The sequence below is a fragment of the Bombyx mandarina genome, chromosome 08 (genome assembly GCF_030267445.1).
Source record: "Bombyx mandarina strain Sakado chromosome 08, ASM3026744v2".
NCBI lineage: Eukaryota > Metazoa > Arthropoda > Insecta > Lepidoptera > Bombycidae > Bombyx > Bombyx mandarina.
Window position 1 is genome coordinate 11,013,097 of NC_143215.1, and position 17,475 is coordinate 11,030,571.

A 17,475-nucleotide genomic window follows, 5' to 3' on the forward strand; every position below is an offset into this window, starting at 1 on the left:
TTTGCAAACAAATATTAAGTTAACGTTTACTGTCAATATTTGTCAATACAGTTTGTTTAGTAAATTGAGTTATGATATGATGAAACAGCAACGCAAGAAGTTTTGTTTGGTTTGCAAATTTCCCACAGTTATTTAATGGAAACTCTGTCAATTTTGTTTAAAGTGAATGAGTTATTAGTCATTAATAAAATTAAATCCAAACATAAATTTTCATATGTTCATATGAATAATTTTTTTTTTTTTTTTTTCAATAAATGTTGAGTGAAATATTCAACGCTCAGGAAATTAATTGAAAAGTGATTTATTACATTCCATCCCAACCCATTGACAAAGACCACTAAATTTTTTACAACCAAGAAGAACCAATAAAAATTAAGGTACTAATTTTAATCCACATTAAGTAATATTGATTGATTGATGTGACGTAATAATACAAATTTTATGTTTATGTGTATGTATATGCATACATATGTATGTATGTGTTTATGTGTATGTACCTATATGTATATATTTCACTGGATTGGTACACCGCGCGTAATTCGTTTCCAAACGATTCTTGTCCATCTGATGGTTGTCTGAAGAGATCGCTCTTAGCGATAAGACCGCCAATTGTACTTTTTTTTTGTATTTAATGTATCGCATTGTTTATTTATTTTTTGGTGTACAATAAAAATACTCTCTCTCTCCACTCTGCTAATTTATGGCGGATGGAACCGTTGATCAGACTATAGCCAGACAAAAATATGCCCTGAAATCAATAGCTTGCGTATGTTACAATTAATTTAGGTATTTAGTATTGTTGATGGTTTTAACTCGACGGTGGCTCGGCAGCTTTAGTACTTTGTACTGCAATACTACCTATTTTAATTTTAAAAGTCACGGTTCCGTTTACCCCATAAAGTCCTTCAGAAAAGATCGAGTACGAATATTATATAGATTTGTTAGGATGTAAATATAAACTTATGATACATTAATTTTAACCGTACCGATAATCGTTTAAGTGTACTCAAAAATTACGTCCTTGTACACTAAGAGAACAATAAAAGTTTTGATCAACCTAAGTGCAAGTCTACATGCATTTGATTATTTCAGATTTCAACAAATCCGAGGTCAACGTGTTTCTTCTGACGGACCAGGAATAAAGTGGACCACCAGCTCTGCACCCACAGAGGACACACGCGTATCGGGCGACGAGTCCCTGATAAGATTAAAGGAATTGCGTTAGTGGAGAAAGAGGTATAGTTCAATTAATAATAAATAAATAATATCTATAGAATCTAATGGAATAGATGACGGAGTGCTATTGTTTAGTAGGTACGTATTGTTTACATACCATCAAGAAACTGAGACAAGATCTGATTCATATCTGACAAGCTGTATGTTAGGTAGGTACCTATTATCTACTATTAACGTATTGTGGATAAGAAAATAGATTTTTGCGTGTGACCTCTTTTTTAATACTGTTCACAGATTATAAAATTATTTACAGCTATAACAGATACCAATAAAACAAAAGTATTGTGAAACAAAGATCAGTACATATTATTGTTTTTTGAAAACTGCTTTATTTTATTGTCAGAGAAGTTTATGTAGGTACATATTTACAAAAAATGTCGTAACTGGAACAGAATATTAATTTAATAAACTAAACTCCATAACTTGCTTTGTCTCATTTTCGGAACCGTTAATTTCGTATCTGGGAAGAATAAAAATTATTTTGTAATGGTAGTCTATTGGCAAAAAAAAAAATTGATATTGTTTTGATTTCATATCAAAATTATACTAAATCGGTTATAAAATACGAGTTTGTTTTGTATAACAAATAGCGCAACATAAATCTTAATTTTAGTAACGTGTAGGTACATAAGTTTGACAGTAGGTATTATCAGTTCCCTTCATAGTTTAATGTGGACTTTAATTAATTTTGCTTCGAAACGTTTGAATATCGTGATGTTGTATTTTAGACTGTCACTGCGTTTATTGTACCAAAAAGGCTGAGATATTTGTCATCTCTAATAATAAATAGCTACAAAATTTTTATACTAGCTAACTGCTCGTAGCTTCGCAAGCGTGGACTACACTTTGTAGTATGCAGGCTAACACTGTCGATCTTTCATCGCACTACTCTGCAATGAAAAGTGATGATAACTAAAATTTTACTAAATGCATAGCGAATTTCGTAAAAATCATGATTTGAGTTTAGAAATGTAACAAATAAATCAAATGAATTTCGTAAAAATCGTGATTTGAGTTTAGAAATGTAACAAATAAATCAAATGAATTTCGTAAAAATCGTGATTTGAGTTTAGAAATGTAACAAATAAATCAAATTACTTTTGTACTTTATACCTTAGTACGGAAGATGAAGCTACAGTTATTTTAGGCCATCACATCAAAGAAAAACCGAACTTAACCTCATTTTTCCAAGAATAAATTTAATCTTATCTTATTTGTTCCCAGATAGCATGACACGTTCGAGCCAAAGAATTCTCATGACGCCTTGAAACTAAAGGATGTACCTATATATCATAAAATATTTAATCGTTGAAACGTACTAGATGTAAGTAAACCGTAGCTGGAGGAAAGGAAGAGGAATACAAGTACTGGTTATTCTTAACACGAAAACATATTATTATGATAATCGTGATACAAATTATTTTAAGAAAAAACGCGACTGTCATTTTTTAAATTCTAAATCTAAATCCAAATCCAAATAAAACTTGCAAATTCTAAATCCAAATTTGTTATTCTAATTTAAACAGAAGAATAAGTTTTGAGGTCCTAAAGGTCCTAACGGTCCAATCTTTTCCGCTGCATAGTTAAAAATTGGCTGACACCCGTGGGTCAAGTTCTTTTATAAGTACCTATAATTGTTTTTTGCGACGCTATTGTTGCCGGTGTCGTTTATAAAAATCTTCAATAAATAAAATTTATAAGTATGAAGAGAAATGAGATGAAGTTGATTAATTTGAGACTTGAGCCCCAGAAGCTAATCCAGCGGTTTTATTTCATTTTCTCACATTTTTACACATTCACAAATGCTAAACAGTTAATAAGCTATCGTTATTAAACATTTAAACCTAAAGGTACCTACACTAAATTAATAAATATAACTCACAACTTGCGTTCTCGCCAAAAAAGCGTTTCGTGCAACGCTGGGATTCGCAAAGATTATCACAAATATAGAGGCCTTCTCTTGATAATTATGTCCAGATTCATGAAATATGTACCTATGGATGTCGTAACAAAAGAGAAGTAGGTTATTTTAGTTACGTTTCGGCAATGGTTTTCTCTTAAACGCCATTTTTGTTTAAAAGAGATTAAAGAAACTTTGTTACGGTAGTTTTCATTGTAGCAAAAATATAATTATGCCATATTTGATTCTCGTAGCCATTTTGCTAATTTTGTTGTTGTTAACATAGTGTTATGTACATAACTACATACTGTTCTTAGCAATTCATATTTTGATCGTTGAATGTAGAAAGTAAGTTAGCATAAGTTAGTAATTAACACATTTATTAAATTTATAAAAGGAAATCTATATATATAAAAATGAATTGCTGTTCGTTAGTCTCGCTAAAACTCGAGAACGGCTGGACCGATTTTGCTAATTTTGGTCTTGAATTATTTGTGGAAGTCCAGAGAAGGTTTAAAAGGTAAATAAACGTGAAAATGCTGGGACTTAAATAAAAATAACAATTTTGTTTTTCCTTTGATGTGTCCCCCGTCGGACGGATTCCTTTTGTTTGTTTTAAGTTTATTTTATACAAAAGTTTAGGTCTTTTATTTATCGATTGAGACACTACGAAGTCTGCCGGGTCAGCTAGTTAATTTATAAAAGGATAAATTGGTATGAATGATTTGTCAAAGGAATTATATATAAACAGAGATAGATTGTTATGGCATATGAAACGAACGAACAGTTTGCATTTAATTATTTTATTTACGTAGGTACATAGAGTTTAGTAAAATTTTGTTGATAGTTTTAAGGAAAGTATGTAAGTCGTCGTGGCCTAAAGAATAAGACGTCCGGTGCATTCGTATCTCGCGATGTAACTAACGGTGTTCGAATCCCGCAGGCGAGTACCAATTTTTCTAATGAAATACGTACTTAACAAATGTTCACGATTGACTTCCACGGTAAAGGAATAACATCGTGTAATAAAAATCAAACCCGCAAATTTTAATTTGCGTAATGACTGGTGGTAGGACCTCTTGTGAGTCCGCGCAGGTAGGTACCACCACCCTGCCTATTTCTGCCGTGAAGCAGTAATGCGTTTCGGTTTAAAGGGTGGGGCAGCTGTTGAAATTATACTTGAGACCTTAGAACTTATATCTCAAGGTGGGTGGCGCATTTACGTTATAGATGTCTATGGGTTCCAGTAACCACTTAGCACCAGGTGGGCTGTGAGCTCGTCCACCCATCTAAGCAATAAAAAAATAAAAAGTAAAATAAAACGCGGCATAAAAATTCGTTCTATCGCGAATTAATTTCTAGTATTACAACAACTCGTGTAAATAATAAATATTATTCATTATAAAAGCCTTGTACCTCATTTACAACAAAATTATAAATTAGTATCTAATTTTAAGATTTCTTTTATCACCTTTATATATATATATATATATAGAAAGTGAGTTGTCACCATGTCATGTCAAGGACAACTGCAATAAATGCAATGCCAGGGATACAGCAAAGTCGCTGTCGTCCGTTCTAACAGTAACATCTATGAAGCAGTATTTTCTTTTTATTATGCCTAACATCAATTTAATTTTGTAAAATTAAATACTACTTCTACAATGCATTAAGCCTGTAACAATACAGTCTAAAAACGAACACATTGCTTTTCAATTTCAAATGGGCATAATTTATTTTATTTATATTTGTTGTTACCTTCATAAAGAAAAGACTTAAGTAGTTATTTACGTAATAAAACCATATTTTTGTCGTACTTTTCGATTAATTAAGCTATAAATACTTCCAATAAACCACCTATAATTAAGATTTAGATACATAGTATTTTAATGCATTTAATAAATACCTAATATCCAAAGTCAATCTCTTCGTTTTATTTATTCCTAGTATTTACCTGCAGAATTGTACGCATTATAAGGTGTCAATGACAATACAGAGTCACTAAAGTGAATATTTAAATATAATATTGATTTTAAATGCTTGAGACCCTTATTTTTCTACATTTACACCATGTAGTAGCCTACTACAATTTACTTGCTCGGATCATTCCTGTATTTGTATTGGAGTCATTAGAGGGTTGAAGTAATGAGCAGCTTAGAAAAGCGCAGTTTTCCTTTTAAAAATGTGAAGTAGTGCTAGTGGTTATGTGCAGCGCTCTTTACCTTTGAAGTAACTAAATTTTGGTTACTCATTGTACTACATTTTAATGTTTTGAGATATTCATATCTTCTCCATTCAAGCCGATCGTTTCTACTACTACTAGTTCTATTCTTCACGATTATAGTAGAGTTGTATGTGAAATTTGAAACCAGTGTATCGGTATTGATAATTAATGTATGATGTAAATTATTACTCCCTCTGATGGCTCCTCTTCACAATCGGCCATGATGGGCAATTATAGAAACTCACGGTAGTGTAGAGGGCATAAATGTGTGTGATCGGCCATCATCGCGTGTGATCGTGCGCAACCGGCGTCGCGTCGTATCGGTAGATCAAAGGAATTATGGCCCATGATTGTGTGAGCGTCCACACCATCGCCGATTAGTCAGGATGTAGTTGTCTCGAGTGTGTGTCAATTGTGTCGACTACAAAACTATGGTTGCGTGGACCTTGTTTTGTTCCGATTGATAGCCACCCCACCCACCCCCTTCTCTTCCTCCATCTTGTTTATCGATAACGGTAAGCAGCGGCTTGGCTCTGCTCCTAGCATTGCTGAAGTCCATGGGTGACGGTAACCTCTCACCATCAGGTGGGCCGTATGCACGTCTGTCTACAAGGGGGATTTAAGAAAAAAAAAGTTTTCACGTTTTCACTACCTATATGAGCTAACTAAAAATATTGCCGCAACCGCGATCTCCCGATTTCCATCATCGATACTTAGACGTCCATATCAGTAGACAGTCAGTAAATGAACGTTCACGATTGTATGGAGAGTTGCCCGATCATGGCGGCGATGATAGACGATCGTTTGTTGGCCTATCATGGCCGATTGTGAAGAGGAACCATGACACTACATGACGGTCACAACCACTCTGTCAAGAGTGAAACGTTTAAGAAGAAAGAAAATCTGAGCAGAAAAAAAATGTTTCAGTTTTTTATTAGTAGAAAACGATTTGAAAAAATTTAACAAATTTACACATACAAAGACACCAAAATATGATTTTTTTCGCCTAAGAGTAATGAACTAAAGAACTAAGAAACTAAAACCCAGACTTCAAACAAAAGATAAATGATTTGCATGTAGTACATATGTATTACATTCCCTTTGTCTGCCTACATGGATAGCTACCATCAGAGACTTAGCCAATGTCAAACGTCAAAATCGGTCAAAAACTACAAAAACGAATAAACATTAGATTTTAGAATTAAATTGCGAAGCGTAATGATAAGGTTGATCTGGCTTTTTTTTAATTTTGATAAAGTTTTTGGCTAACGAAACTAAGAAGATTCACGCTATTTGCAAGAGTGCTTACCGCATTAGTGTTAATTATTAAGGTTGTGATATTTTATAAATTCGAAGTTCTTCATTCGTACGTTGTTAATAACGTAATTTTTGATATTGCTTCTTTTTGATCGTTATAAAATGATTATACATTTTATTCATTTATTTTCGTCCTCATTATCAGATTTCTTTCAGTATGATAAGGTTATATAAATAAAAACTAATACAAAAAATTGACAAATCAGCGAAATAATGTAATCAAATAGATTCATGAAAATAACCTTTGTACTTTTGTTAAAATTAAAATGAATTATATCATATTAAGTTTTTCTGTAATAGTGTTGTTAGTATCAATAACAGTTTCATATATAGTGATATTCCATCCAGGTGGGTTGTGACATGAATTTTAAATATATTCATTGTAATAGGTGCAGACTAGATTCATTCTGTGACTATTTATTACACCTGATATCTAACATCTAATCGTGTATCAATATCAAAGTTTTCACATCAAGTTGGTCAAGGAATCATAATAGTAAATAGATTTGAATCTACTGTTTACTATTATGATACTTACATTTAACACGCTATTTTGTGCTTAAGGTCTTTGTTGAATATTACATTTGGTATTGAACAAAACATTAAAATACATATCGTAATAATAATATTTAAGATAGTATATTTAGAAAATATAATAATGTAGAAGCTAGTAATATCTTAACTATTTTATATGTATAAATCCTGTTTTCATTTTTAGCTAGAGTAATGGCACATAATGGCCTCTTGTTTGTATCAAATGCTGCAAAAGCACACATTGCCTGTATGAAGGCAGCTAAGTATGTGCGGAATGTTATGTATGTGAAGATTAAAATAAATGCTGAGAATTCTTCACAAGTGATCAGTAGACAAATTGTAAACATTTATACAAAGGTAAGAAGATCTCTGTAATGTTATTTACTTTAGTTGTGAAAGATTTTCCACTATCAAAAACAAGAAAGTTCTGGTTTTGCTATAATGTATAAAGCACTGATAAAGTTGTTGAACGGGTTTGTTTGAGATTAATATGCAAAAGAATAAAGTATAATTTTGCATGCCTGCAATATTCATGAGGAATTTTATAAAAAAAAAGATCAAACACCTGTATACTCTTATATATAGGTTCAGGTTTTATTACCATATCTACCTTGACAGTTTAAAACTATTCACTCGTGTCAAAGAAATCATTAGGAATTACGAAACAATACTTATAGAGAACCATATAAAACAGATTTCTGTTCCAGAATTATTTTAAAATAGTAATGTTAGTAGCTATCAATTCTTATTAATATCATTGATAATGTTTTATAAAACTTAACATTGTTAACAGATATTATAGAGCTGTGCTTATTTTTTCATTATTGGGCATCAAACATTGCAGAAAATAACAAAAGATAGTTGCAATACTACTATATTACACCATATTAATTATAATATTGAGGTTGTATAGGTGTCTTACCTGCAATTATTAATGTATGTGAATATCTTATCATTGTAAAGTACTTAGACTTATTTGAGTAAAATATTAGCTACATTGTCTAAATATAAAATCAATTATTGAATAAATACTTGATATCTCTCTTTCTCTACCAGGCTCAAACCAATATAGACATAAGGTTAATGGTGAAACCATATGAAAAAAGTAAGGATATTATCACACGTCAACCAATTGATTTGATTATGTATGACAGTGAATCAGCTAAAGAAGTCGAAGTTTTGAGAAAGTCAGTGAAGTCTCTGGACGGAGGATACAGATTGCAGAATATAGGTGTGTATTCTTATTGTCTTTCTATTTGATCTGATTGTGCCAGAACATATTTTTTTAATCTATTTGTTAATTTATTTTTATTTTATTTTTGTTGGCATGTGACCCATGTGTTGCAGAAGCTACCGTTGCTCATGGACATCAGTAATAGCAAGTCAGTCACCGTCGGGTATTAAAGACTCTTCAAACCTTGTTTTAAGATGTATCTGTGATATTAATCATATTTTAAAATAACAAAAAAAACTATGTATTGTTTTTATAAATCAATATTGCGACATATTTTTTATTATTTTAGACACCAGTGACTCACCAATAGAGAATAATGTCAATGAAGAAGTAAAGGCGTATGAGTATGTTGCTCTGGGAGGGACATTTGACCGACTGCATAATGGACACAAGATATTGCTGTCACAAGCTGTGCTGCGCTCCACTAGGCATGTCACGGTGGGCGTCACTGATGTTAATATGATTCAGTGTAAGATTTTAGAACTTAATTGTTCAACGAAGTAGGTTCTCAAAATATTAATCTAAAAAATTTCTAATGTACATATTTTATTCATTATCAATTGATGTTTGATAAGCAATATGAAATATATATTTATATATGTATATAAACTGACAACTTATCGAGGTTTGCGGGGATCCGCTAAATGCAAGCCTGCGCACTACTGATCTTTGTGGTGAGGCTTGGGGGAGGCTTATGTCCAGCCGTGGACTGGACTGGACTCAATATCATCATCTTTAAATCTTCTATATACAATAAATAATAAATACAAATATTTTATAGTCAGTTTTCTGTTTATTGTGGATAAAATAGCAAAAAATACTTGGATTATCAGCGTTACAATGTTAAACAGAGGTCAATGTAATATGACGGATTTTCTGCATGCTTGGCATTGCTGCAACCCACATTCACCACCGTTTTTTGTAACTTCCCAAAGTAACTTGATTCTTAAAGTAGTTTTTTAAAGTTCTTCGATTTGTTTTATTGCCAAGATATTTAGTGCCAAGATTCGAAATAAAAATTAAATCTATTTTTTTAGCCAAGAAGCTTTGGGAATTGATTGAACCAGTTGAAAAAAGGATTGAAACTGTTCTACAATTTCTAAACGATATAAATCCAGAATTGGAATACAATGTTTTTCCGCTGAAAGATCTGTATGGACCTACAAAAGATGATCCCAAATTTCAGGTTTGATTAGTATATTTTTTTTTATTGCCATTGTAAGCAAACAATTTTATGGCCCATCTGAATGTTAGTAGCCACTATCGCCTTTGGACATTGACGATAGCAAGGTCACAGCCAAGCCTCTGGCTATTACCGACTATACTACTGCTGCCTAATTAATAAGTATGTATTTTAGTATTTCATTTTATTATTTCTGACTAATGCAAAAGAACTTCATAATATGATAATCTCTTTCAACTTTTTTACACATGAATACATTTAATGTAAATGTGTGTTGATTAATTTAATTTTAATAAAATGAATTAAAAATCGCGCTACATCAAATACAATACGCGATTTTGAGTTTTATGAGTTCCTCTTGAATTATTTGGGGAGAGAATTTTACTACAAAAAAATTTATGTAAAATTATACAAATTGTACTTTAACGCCGTTATACTTAATAATTACAGTTAATAGTTGTTAGCGAAGAGACCGTCCGAGGTGCAGTGAAAATCAATGAGAAACGTAAAGAGAAAAACTTAAATAAATTAGACACGTACGTCATAGAATTGGCGCAGGATTCGCATCCGGGAAGACATCACGAGGAAGAAGACAAAGTCAGCTCGAGTAATCAGAGAATGAGATTGTTGGGTACTCTACTCAGACCTCCCAGGGTGAGTACTCTATATTAACATTTTCTATTCACTTGTAATAATAATATTAATAATTTTATTATATGTATTGATAAGAGCAGGGGACCAATCCTGTCAACTGTACCTACAACTGTACATGCTCACTTAGCTCCAAATTAGAAGTCTCTGCACTATGAGTACTAAGACTAATATATTTATATACCATTAAATATGTCCGTGCTAAACAAACATAGATTTTTCTCACACAATTTTTACCAGATGTGGGAATCGAACGCGCGACCCTCGTCAGTCCAATAGTCCTTCACTACTGCACCACCAAGTCAGTCATAAAATATATAATAGATATTCCATAAATGTTTATTACTTGTAATTGTTTCAACATGTTCTGTTGAAATTGCGATAAAAATTTTGGTTTCATAAAAATGTACCAAAATAAATAAGAAATAACATAACAAAATAATACACCGATTGTACAAAATAATACCCGGCTCATTGGTTCCCATATATAATTATGCAAATGTTAAATTTGTTTGATTGTATGTAGGGGATAATCTCTATGACTCTACATCGACGCTTGAAAGGCAAACGTGACTAAGCGACAATGCGTGAACTTTACAGTAGACTAATTTAAAGTTGAAATACCTGAAAAATATTCTATTTTAACGAATCTAGCTGTAGGATTGAAATTATTTTAATAGACCTAGAAATATATATTTTTTGCTTATCGAATATGGTTATTGCCTATCATTTATGTACAAAGTTGTTATTGTCGCTTAGTCTCGTTTGCCTTTCAAGCGTCGACATGATGAATTAACAAAAAATATATCACTAATAGAAAAACCTAAATTACATCTTGTATTATTAGAATATAATGAACTAGTGAACAAGTAGGAAGTACGCCGCTATCGTCGCAAATTGAACGGATTGTAACCAAAGTAATAGGTTAGAATAAGGTTTACATTTAATTTTTTTATATTTGGAAATCGATTACACCTTAGAACAACAACAACTAAGACCATGTTTTGTTTTGATATAATAATTCCCTATTTATTCCAGCCCAATCCAAATATACCGGATTGGCCGTACGTGATCGGTTTGGCGGGCGGCATCGCCAGCGGAAAGAGTAATATTGCGGAAAAACTCAAGTAATTTTTTAATGTATTATTGAAAACGACTCGCGCGCCATCTGTTGCACGTTAATGGTACTATAACGGAAACTCTCCCTGGAGTGTCAACAACTCTGTACTAAGTCTCATCACAATCGAACGATGGCTTAGGAATGCTTAAAGGACAAACACACATCTATATCTATACTAATATATAAATCTACAGTGGTTTTTACGGATGTTCCGTTATAACTACTGAACCGTGCATCCGATTGACTTGAAATTTGGTGTCCATGTATAAAATACATGTACTTAATGGTTAAGCTAATATTTATATGAGTGTTGGACTCCCTAATCGTAATGACAATAAATAATAATGTCAATTTTAAATGCCCAGCGAAGCGGGCGAGTACGGCTAGTAACCTATAAAGTAGAACAGAAAACAATTGACGTTTTCCCACTAGAAAGTCACAGTACAATATTCATATTCATATTTGTTTGAATTGGAGTACAGTTTTACGATCGCCCACAAATCGCACCAATCTCAGGAATGAATTGGCAAACTAGGATATTGGCATACTGCACTGGAGTAGATTGAAAAGATACAAATTAAAGTTTTTTGTAATATTTATTTCTAGTCCGACGATAATTTGTAGTCGTCTGCGTAACAAGAAAAAACAATTGGGCTTATTTGTGTCTTTTTTAGGTACTTTGTTCATAAGAAAATACAACAAATAAAATAATTTGGTATAAATGTACAAAGTTAATAAGCGAGCTTACAGTAGTGATCAATAGATAGTATCATTAGTTTTCTGAATCGCCTTATGATTATGATGTTTATTATCAAAATTAATTTTCAACATGTTATTTGTGGTAGCTATCATAACTAGTGTAGGTAAATGCCGAAGGTGCGGCCATTAAACTTATTTATTAATAACTTTGTATACTAGACAGTATAAAGGCGGACTTAATTCCATAGGCATTGTCTGACAGTCTACCTTAGGGGGGTGCAGAGATGAACTTTGATAGGTGTAGTGTGATAGTGATATTACTTAAACATGTATATATATATAGCATACATAATATTTATAGATACAAATACTCGTACTTAAATAAATCAGATAATTAGTAATAAATTTAATGTAAGGAAAACTCACTGTATCTAACTAACTATATACAAATACAGCACATATACTTTTTAAAGGAACAAGGAACGCCAACTTTTAATTTTTTTTTTTGTTTGTTTAAAAGGTTTATGTTTTAAATTGAAATACTGAAATTCTATGCTGTAATTTGATGTTCAAATCTCTTAACTTATCTATTTCAGATCAAAAGGTGCGGCGATAATAAACTGTGATATAATAGCCCACGAGCTCTACAAGCCGGGGCTGCCGCTCAACACGACTATAGCGCAAAGCTTCGGTGACCACGTCATCACATCCGACGGCGAAGTGGACAGGAGGAAGCTGGGTCAGATTGTTTTTAGTGATAAGGTAAGACTTTAGTTATGAAACCCTCACGAACGTACAATCATTTTCTTTATTAAACAACACTTAAACTAATTCAATTTTTTCCTATACAGCAATACATCTTTGTTATGTTTCATTGAACGTTTTATAGGCAAAAAATCAGTGCACTTACACCACTTTATAATATTGACTCGCGGCTGGTAGAAGTAAAAGCCTTACCTAAACTTTTTTGAACATTCTCAGTGGTGAAATGTGTTAGAAGCATGAATGAGGGCATTGAACCACTTAATTCACAATTTCAGAGTCAGCTACAAAAGTTGAATGAACTAGTATGGCCGGCAGTAATCGAAGAGACGCAGATGAGAGTCGTGGCTCTCGGCAAACAAGGATATAAGGTGGTGGTGATGGAAGCGGCCGTGATGGTGCGAGCTAAGTGGTACGAAAGATGTCATCAGCTATGGGCGGTGATCATACCGCCGGATGAGGTAAGCTTGTCGACTAAATGTCAGAATGTTGAAATTTGTTGTTTAAAATATGTATAAGATTTAAAAAGAATACGAAATTGTCGTTCCGTTTCACTAAAACACAATTTGTACAATTATATATTAAACTAGCGAGCCGCCCTCGCTTCGCTTCGGATATATTAAATTTTATTATTGTTAGCCGAGTCCCACGATGTTACCCGCGTTTATTGTCGTACTGCGAGTGACGCCGCGGGGCGAAGTTAGTCTAAAAAAGTAGCCTAAGCTACTCCTTATATCTTCAGCTACCTATCAGTGAAAGCCTTGTCAAAATCGCTCCAGCCATTCCAGAGATTATCCGGAACAAACAGACAGACAAAAATTGTAACAAATGTTATTTTGTATGTACCGTATAAATATATTCATATGCATGTAGTAAAAAGCGATTATTTCAATATTACAAACAGACACTCCAATTTTATTTATATGTAATAGATTATATAGATAGGCAGCGGCTTGGCTCTGTTCCTGGCATTGCTGACGTCCATGAGTGGTGGTAACCGCTTACCAACAGGTGGGCCGTAGGCTCGTCTGCCTACAAAGGCATTAAAATAATAATAATAATTTTTGTGTAAGTCGACAATTATAAGTAAGTACTCTTTGCAGGCCATAAAAAGACTGCAAAAACGCAATGGACTGACCGAAGAAGAAGCGAGGCAGCGTATAGAGGCCCAACCCTCGAATTCGGAACAAGTGGCTCACGCCAATATAGTGTTCAGTCCGTTCTGGAGCTACGAATATACGCAATCGCAAATCGATAGGGCATGGCAACAATTAAATGAATACCTGGACAACAGGAAGTGATGAAGCGGCCCTAAAAAATAAATACATAGTTAGTGAATTTGTATAATTTAAGGACTAAATTTAAATAGTTATGTTTAAATAATAAAAAACGGTGCGCGTGTAACTTGATGCACGTGAAAGAAGTGAAACTTCTTTTGCGGTGTGTAGTATTGTGGCTTTCTACATTTTTCATCCGTGAATCAAATTTCTCTTGTAATAGGGAATGCTGTGTATAAGATAAACCTAGCTCGCTTTGTCTTTTCCCTCTCTCCACGGTCGAGTGGTTCGCGAGAGACCCTGTATATTTTCTCACTCTCGCTCTTCCTAAATTGCATCTTTTCTCTCTAACCGCAACGAATCTGTCGGCAGTTAACTTTTACACTAAACGCGCCTAAAGAAGTTTCACTTCAATAATGCCTTTATTTAAATTCCGATAGTTTTTATTATTGGTACATTTGTTATAATTGAAATGCTTAAACAGAAATTCCTGTTCATTTCACAGAATGTAAAGGAATATGTTTGATGTGTTTTTTTAATCATGCTATTATAGATTATTGCTTAGATAAGAGTATATAATGTTTAGTCGTTGTGGAAGAAATAAAATAATTATATTTTGTTACATATATTGTTTTAATGTCTTTTCTATATAATTGATATTAGCCAGTATACGCTCTAATCATAAAACGATCATTTTCGTTCACTTACGAAAAGTATAATTTTACCTAAAGATATGATCTGTTCATAAGCTTGATTTGATTGAAGACAAAATATGAAGCTTTCCACTGTTATTAGTATTTTATCGGTCACACAATGAAGAGCCTAGCCGTTTTGCTTGTGATCAATTTAAGCTCTTGTATTTATGGAAATGTTTTTTTTAATTACTCTTTAAACAATGATGAGATTGTTTATGATTTTGTTGTGAGTTTTAAAAATGTTGAATCAAAATAACTTTTAGAAATTGATGAATTGCTTATAAAAGAATTTTTTTCATAAAATTTTCAGGCTGATATTGCGATCGTGAATCGACGAAACAACGACTGGAATAATGTCCTTTGTATCGGTCATTTGCCTGATCGTTTCTATAATAAGATCCAAAGGTTGAAATTCACACACGCAGTGACAAACGTGGATTACAATGATCACGAAACAGAAGAAGACGCCCCGCGTTTTTCGAATACAATCATCATAGATTGTCATAACATGACTCATTTTGAAATATCAGTTAAGAAAATTCTAAAGAACCCGTATTGGCATCCTCACGCTAACATTATAATTTATTATCGCGAAAAAGATAATATGTTGGACGTTGCGAAAATATTCTTTATTCTCTGGTTTTACAAAGCCTGCAACGTAGTTATCGTACAATTTGATCGCGATGATAACTCATTCTTTGTCCACAATTTCAGTCCGTTCATAAGCGAAAAATACAAACTACAAAGACACTTCGGTTGTTGGAAAGTAAAGCATTTAGGCTCGCCCGTTCGAAGTTTTGAAACGTCATTCGAATGTGAAGAAACTTGCGACAATGTTACTCTACATTCCACGTATCGAGCAAACAATTTAGGTACATGCTTGGGAATCGATACTCTAAAGTTATCGTTCTTTGAGCGGCAACACATCAAACAGGTTAATTTGTTTGAAGACAAAGGCTCAAATTTGCACGGCTACACACTCAGAACCTATACAGTTGAAGTGCCACCCTTTATGATGATCGATGAACACGAAAACGACACTTTCACAATTGGTGGTCGAGATGGAAGCATCTGGAACTTGCTATCCAAACTTATGAACTTTTCCATTGATCTTTCTCCTAGTGTCGATGACATGAAAAAACCGTTTAATTTCGAGTTAACTATTCAACAAGTATTCTCTTACACTCTTCGGAAAGGTGATTTGTATCTGATTCCTATTTATCAGTTCGATATACCTGTAATACAAGTTGATAATACGTTTCCTGTAAAGGATAGCGGTGTTTGCTTCGCCGCACACCGAGCTAAATTTTCGAAGATTACTTATGATATAAACCTTTTCTTTGAAAACTACGTTTTTATGTTGCAATTTTTCTTTTGTTTCTTGGGCGTTTGGTTCACTTTTGTTTTGTTTAGTGCCATAGAAAGAAGAGAATTGCGTTTCGACCAAATAGGAAAGGATTATTTGAATTGCCTTAGGAATGTTCTTTTGATAAGTCTGTACAAGCCACCGCAGCTCTGGTCCTTTCGCGTTTTCCTAACGATATCTATTTGGAGCTTCTTTATATTGAGTTTTGCTTCTCAGGCGGCTATTATTTCGTTCTTTACGGCACTTAAAAGAAGTAAAGAGGTCAATACTTTCGAGGACATCATTGAAAAAGGTTATCCTATTGAGGGCATGGCTTCTCCAGACGTTGTTCTTCCAGATACAGAAGAAAAGTTTCAAAAAATTAATTCAAAAATTGTTCCTATTCTCGATATATATGGCTGTATTCAACGCATGAAAAACGAAACCCATATTTTTTGTTTGATCGACTGCGCAATAGGGCGTTATTTGGAAAGAAATCTATTAAATGAATACGGAGAGCAGTATCTACACATACCAAAGGATAGAATTCATAGTTATTATTTAAATATCATATTCCCGAAACATTCCGTGCTGACTAAACGATATAATAAGTACATGATGATATTTATTGAAGCGGGTCTCGTCCACAAGTGGGAACAATATAAATTCAATCAAATAAAAACAGAAGGGATTGTTAAGCCTCTCAGCATGCAAGATTTTAAAGGTATTTTAACTCAACTTATATTCAACGCAGGATTAAGTACTGTAACTTTTTTTATAGAACTGCTGTTGAAAAAATGGGCAAATAGTAAACGTATGCTAACATGTTTAAAACGAAATAGCAAACGAAAAGCCACACACCCACAATTTTGACTGTCGAAATTTAGTTGTTGCGTAATAATAAATGATCAATAATAAGTTTTGTTTTATTTCATTACGATAACAAAAGGTGAGAAAAAAAGATGTGATGTAATTATTTGAAGGTCTGTATGATGTATCTTTTCACAAATTGTTTGTAATTTATTGTATCAACTCATCGTGTCTCAATTATATCATCGTAGTTTAACAAGGAATGGTGGGCTAATGGTCAGCAAAACTAGACACTTTAATCATAACGGTGAATGGTACTATTCTTGCATAGGTAGAAAAAACAAAGAAAACAAAAAACCAGAGGTAAGTTTTAAAAAGGGTAGGTAGTCCTAAAATATATTGTTTTGATAATGAAATTATTTTTTCTGCTTTTGAGAGTCATCGACATAATTAAAACTTATTTTACCAACATCCGTATCTTCCAATAA

At 32.9% G+C, this 17,475-nt stretch overlaps 3 protein-coding genes across 7 annotated transcripts in view; all 3 read left to right on the top strand.

Annotated features, from left to right (window-relative positions):
* The window catches only part of LOC114251316 (G protein-coupled receptor Mth2), a 48,616-nt gene extending 43,634 nt beyond the window's left edge, over positions 1-4,982 (top strand). For all 3 annotated transcript variants that reach the window (XM_089729526.1, XM_089729527.1, XM_028185530.2), the window contains 2 exons: positions 1,093-1,236; positions 2,461-4,982. In XM_089729526.1, coding sequence (XP_089585652.1) covers positions 1,093-1,225 — 133 coding nt within the window. In that variant the 3' untranslated portion in view covers positions 1,226-1,236; positions 2,461-4,982. The remainder of the gene's footprint in view (positions 1-1,092; positions 1,237-2,460) is intronic.
* A 1,519-nt stretch (positions 4,983-6,501) lies between these two features.
* Positions 6,502-14,759, top strand: Ppat-Dpck (Bifunctional Phosphopantetheine adenylyltransferase - Dephospho-CoA kinase). Of its 3 annotated transcripts, none has more exons than XM_089729529.1 (11): positions 6,502-6,691; positions 6,823-7,025; positions 7,396-7,568; positions 8,268-8,442; positions 8,735-8,914; positions 9,483-9,631; positions 10,079-10,282; positions 11,318-11,406; positions 12,695-12,860; positions 13,139-13,321; positions 13,964-14,759. In XM_089729529.1, the coding sequence occupies exons 2-11, from the start codon at positions 6,944-6,946 to the stop codon at positions 14,159-14,161; spliced, it is 1,599 nt and encodes a 532-aa protein (XP_089585655.1). In that variant the 5' UTR covers positions 6,502-6,691; positions 6,823-6,943; the 3' UTR covers positions 14,162-14,759. The 3 variants fall into 3 exon arrangements, with proteins under 3 accessions (XP_089585655.1, XP_089585656.1, XP_028041334.2); XM_089729530.1 differs by having other exon boundaries at positions 6,834-7,025; XM_028185533.2 differs by lacking the exon at positions 6,823-7,025 and having other exon boundaries at positions 6,503-6,691.
* A 450-nt stretch (positions 14,760-15,209) lies between these two features.
* On the top strand, positions 15,210-17,050 carry LOC114251311 (uncharacterized). The gene has a single exon (XM_028185526.2). It carries the CDS (start codon positions 15,341-15,343, stop codon positions 17,048-17,050), a length of 1,710 nt encoding a protein of 569 aa, XP_028041327.2. The 5' UTR covers positions 15,210-15,340.
* Positions 17,051-17,475: the final 425 nt, after the last annotated feature.

Bases quoted from the DNA above. Each gene is read 5' to 3' on its own strand.
- LOC114251311 (XM_028185526.2), top strand. From the start codon at position 15,341: ATGACTCATTTTGAAATATCAGTTAAGAAAATTCTAAAGAACCCGTAT.
- Ppat-Dpck (XM_089729529.1), top strand. From the start codon at position 6,944: ATGAATTATATCATATTAAGTTTTTCTGTAATAGTGTTGTTAGTATCA. The intron at 7,026-7,395 runs GTGGGTTGTGAC...TTTCATTTTTAG, and splicing joins TATAGTGATATTCCATCCAG to CTAGAGTAATGGCACATAAT. The intron at 7,569-8,267 runs GTAAGAAGATCT...TTTCTCTACCAG, and splicing joins TTGTAAACATTTATACAAAG to GCTCAAACCAATATAGACAT.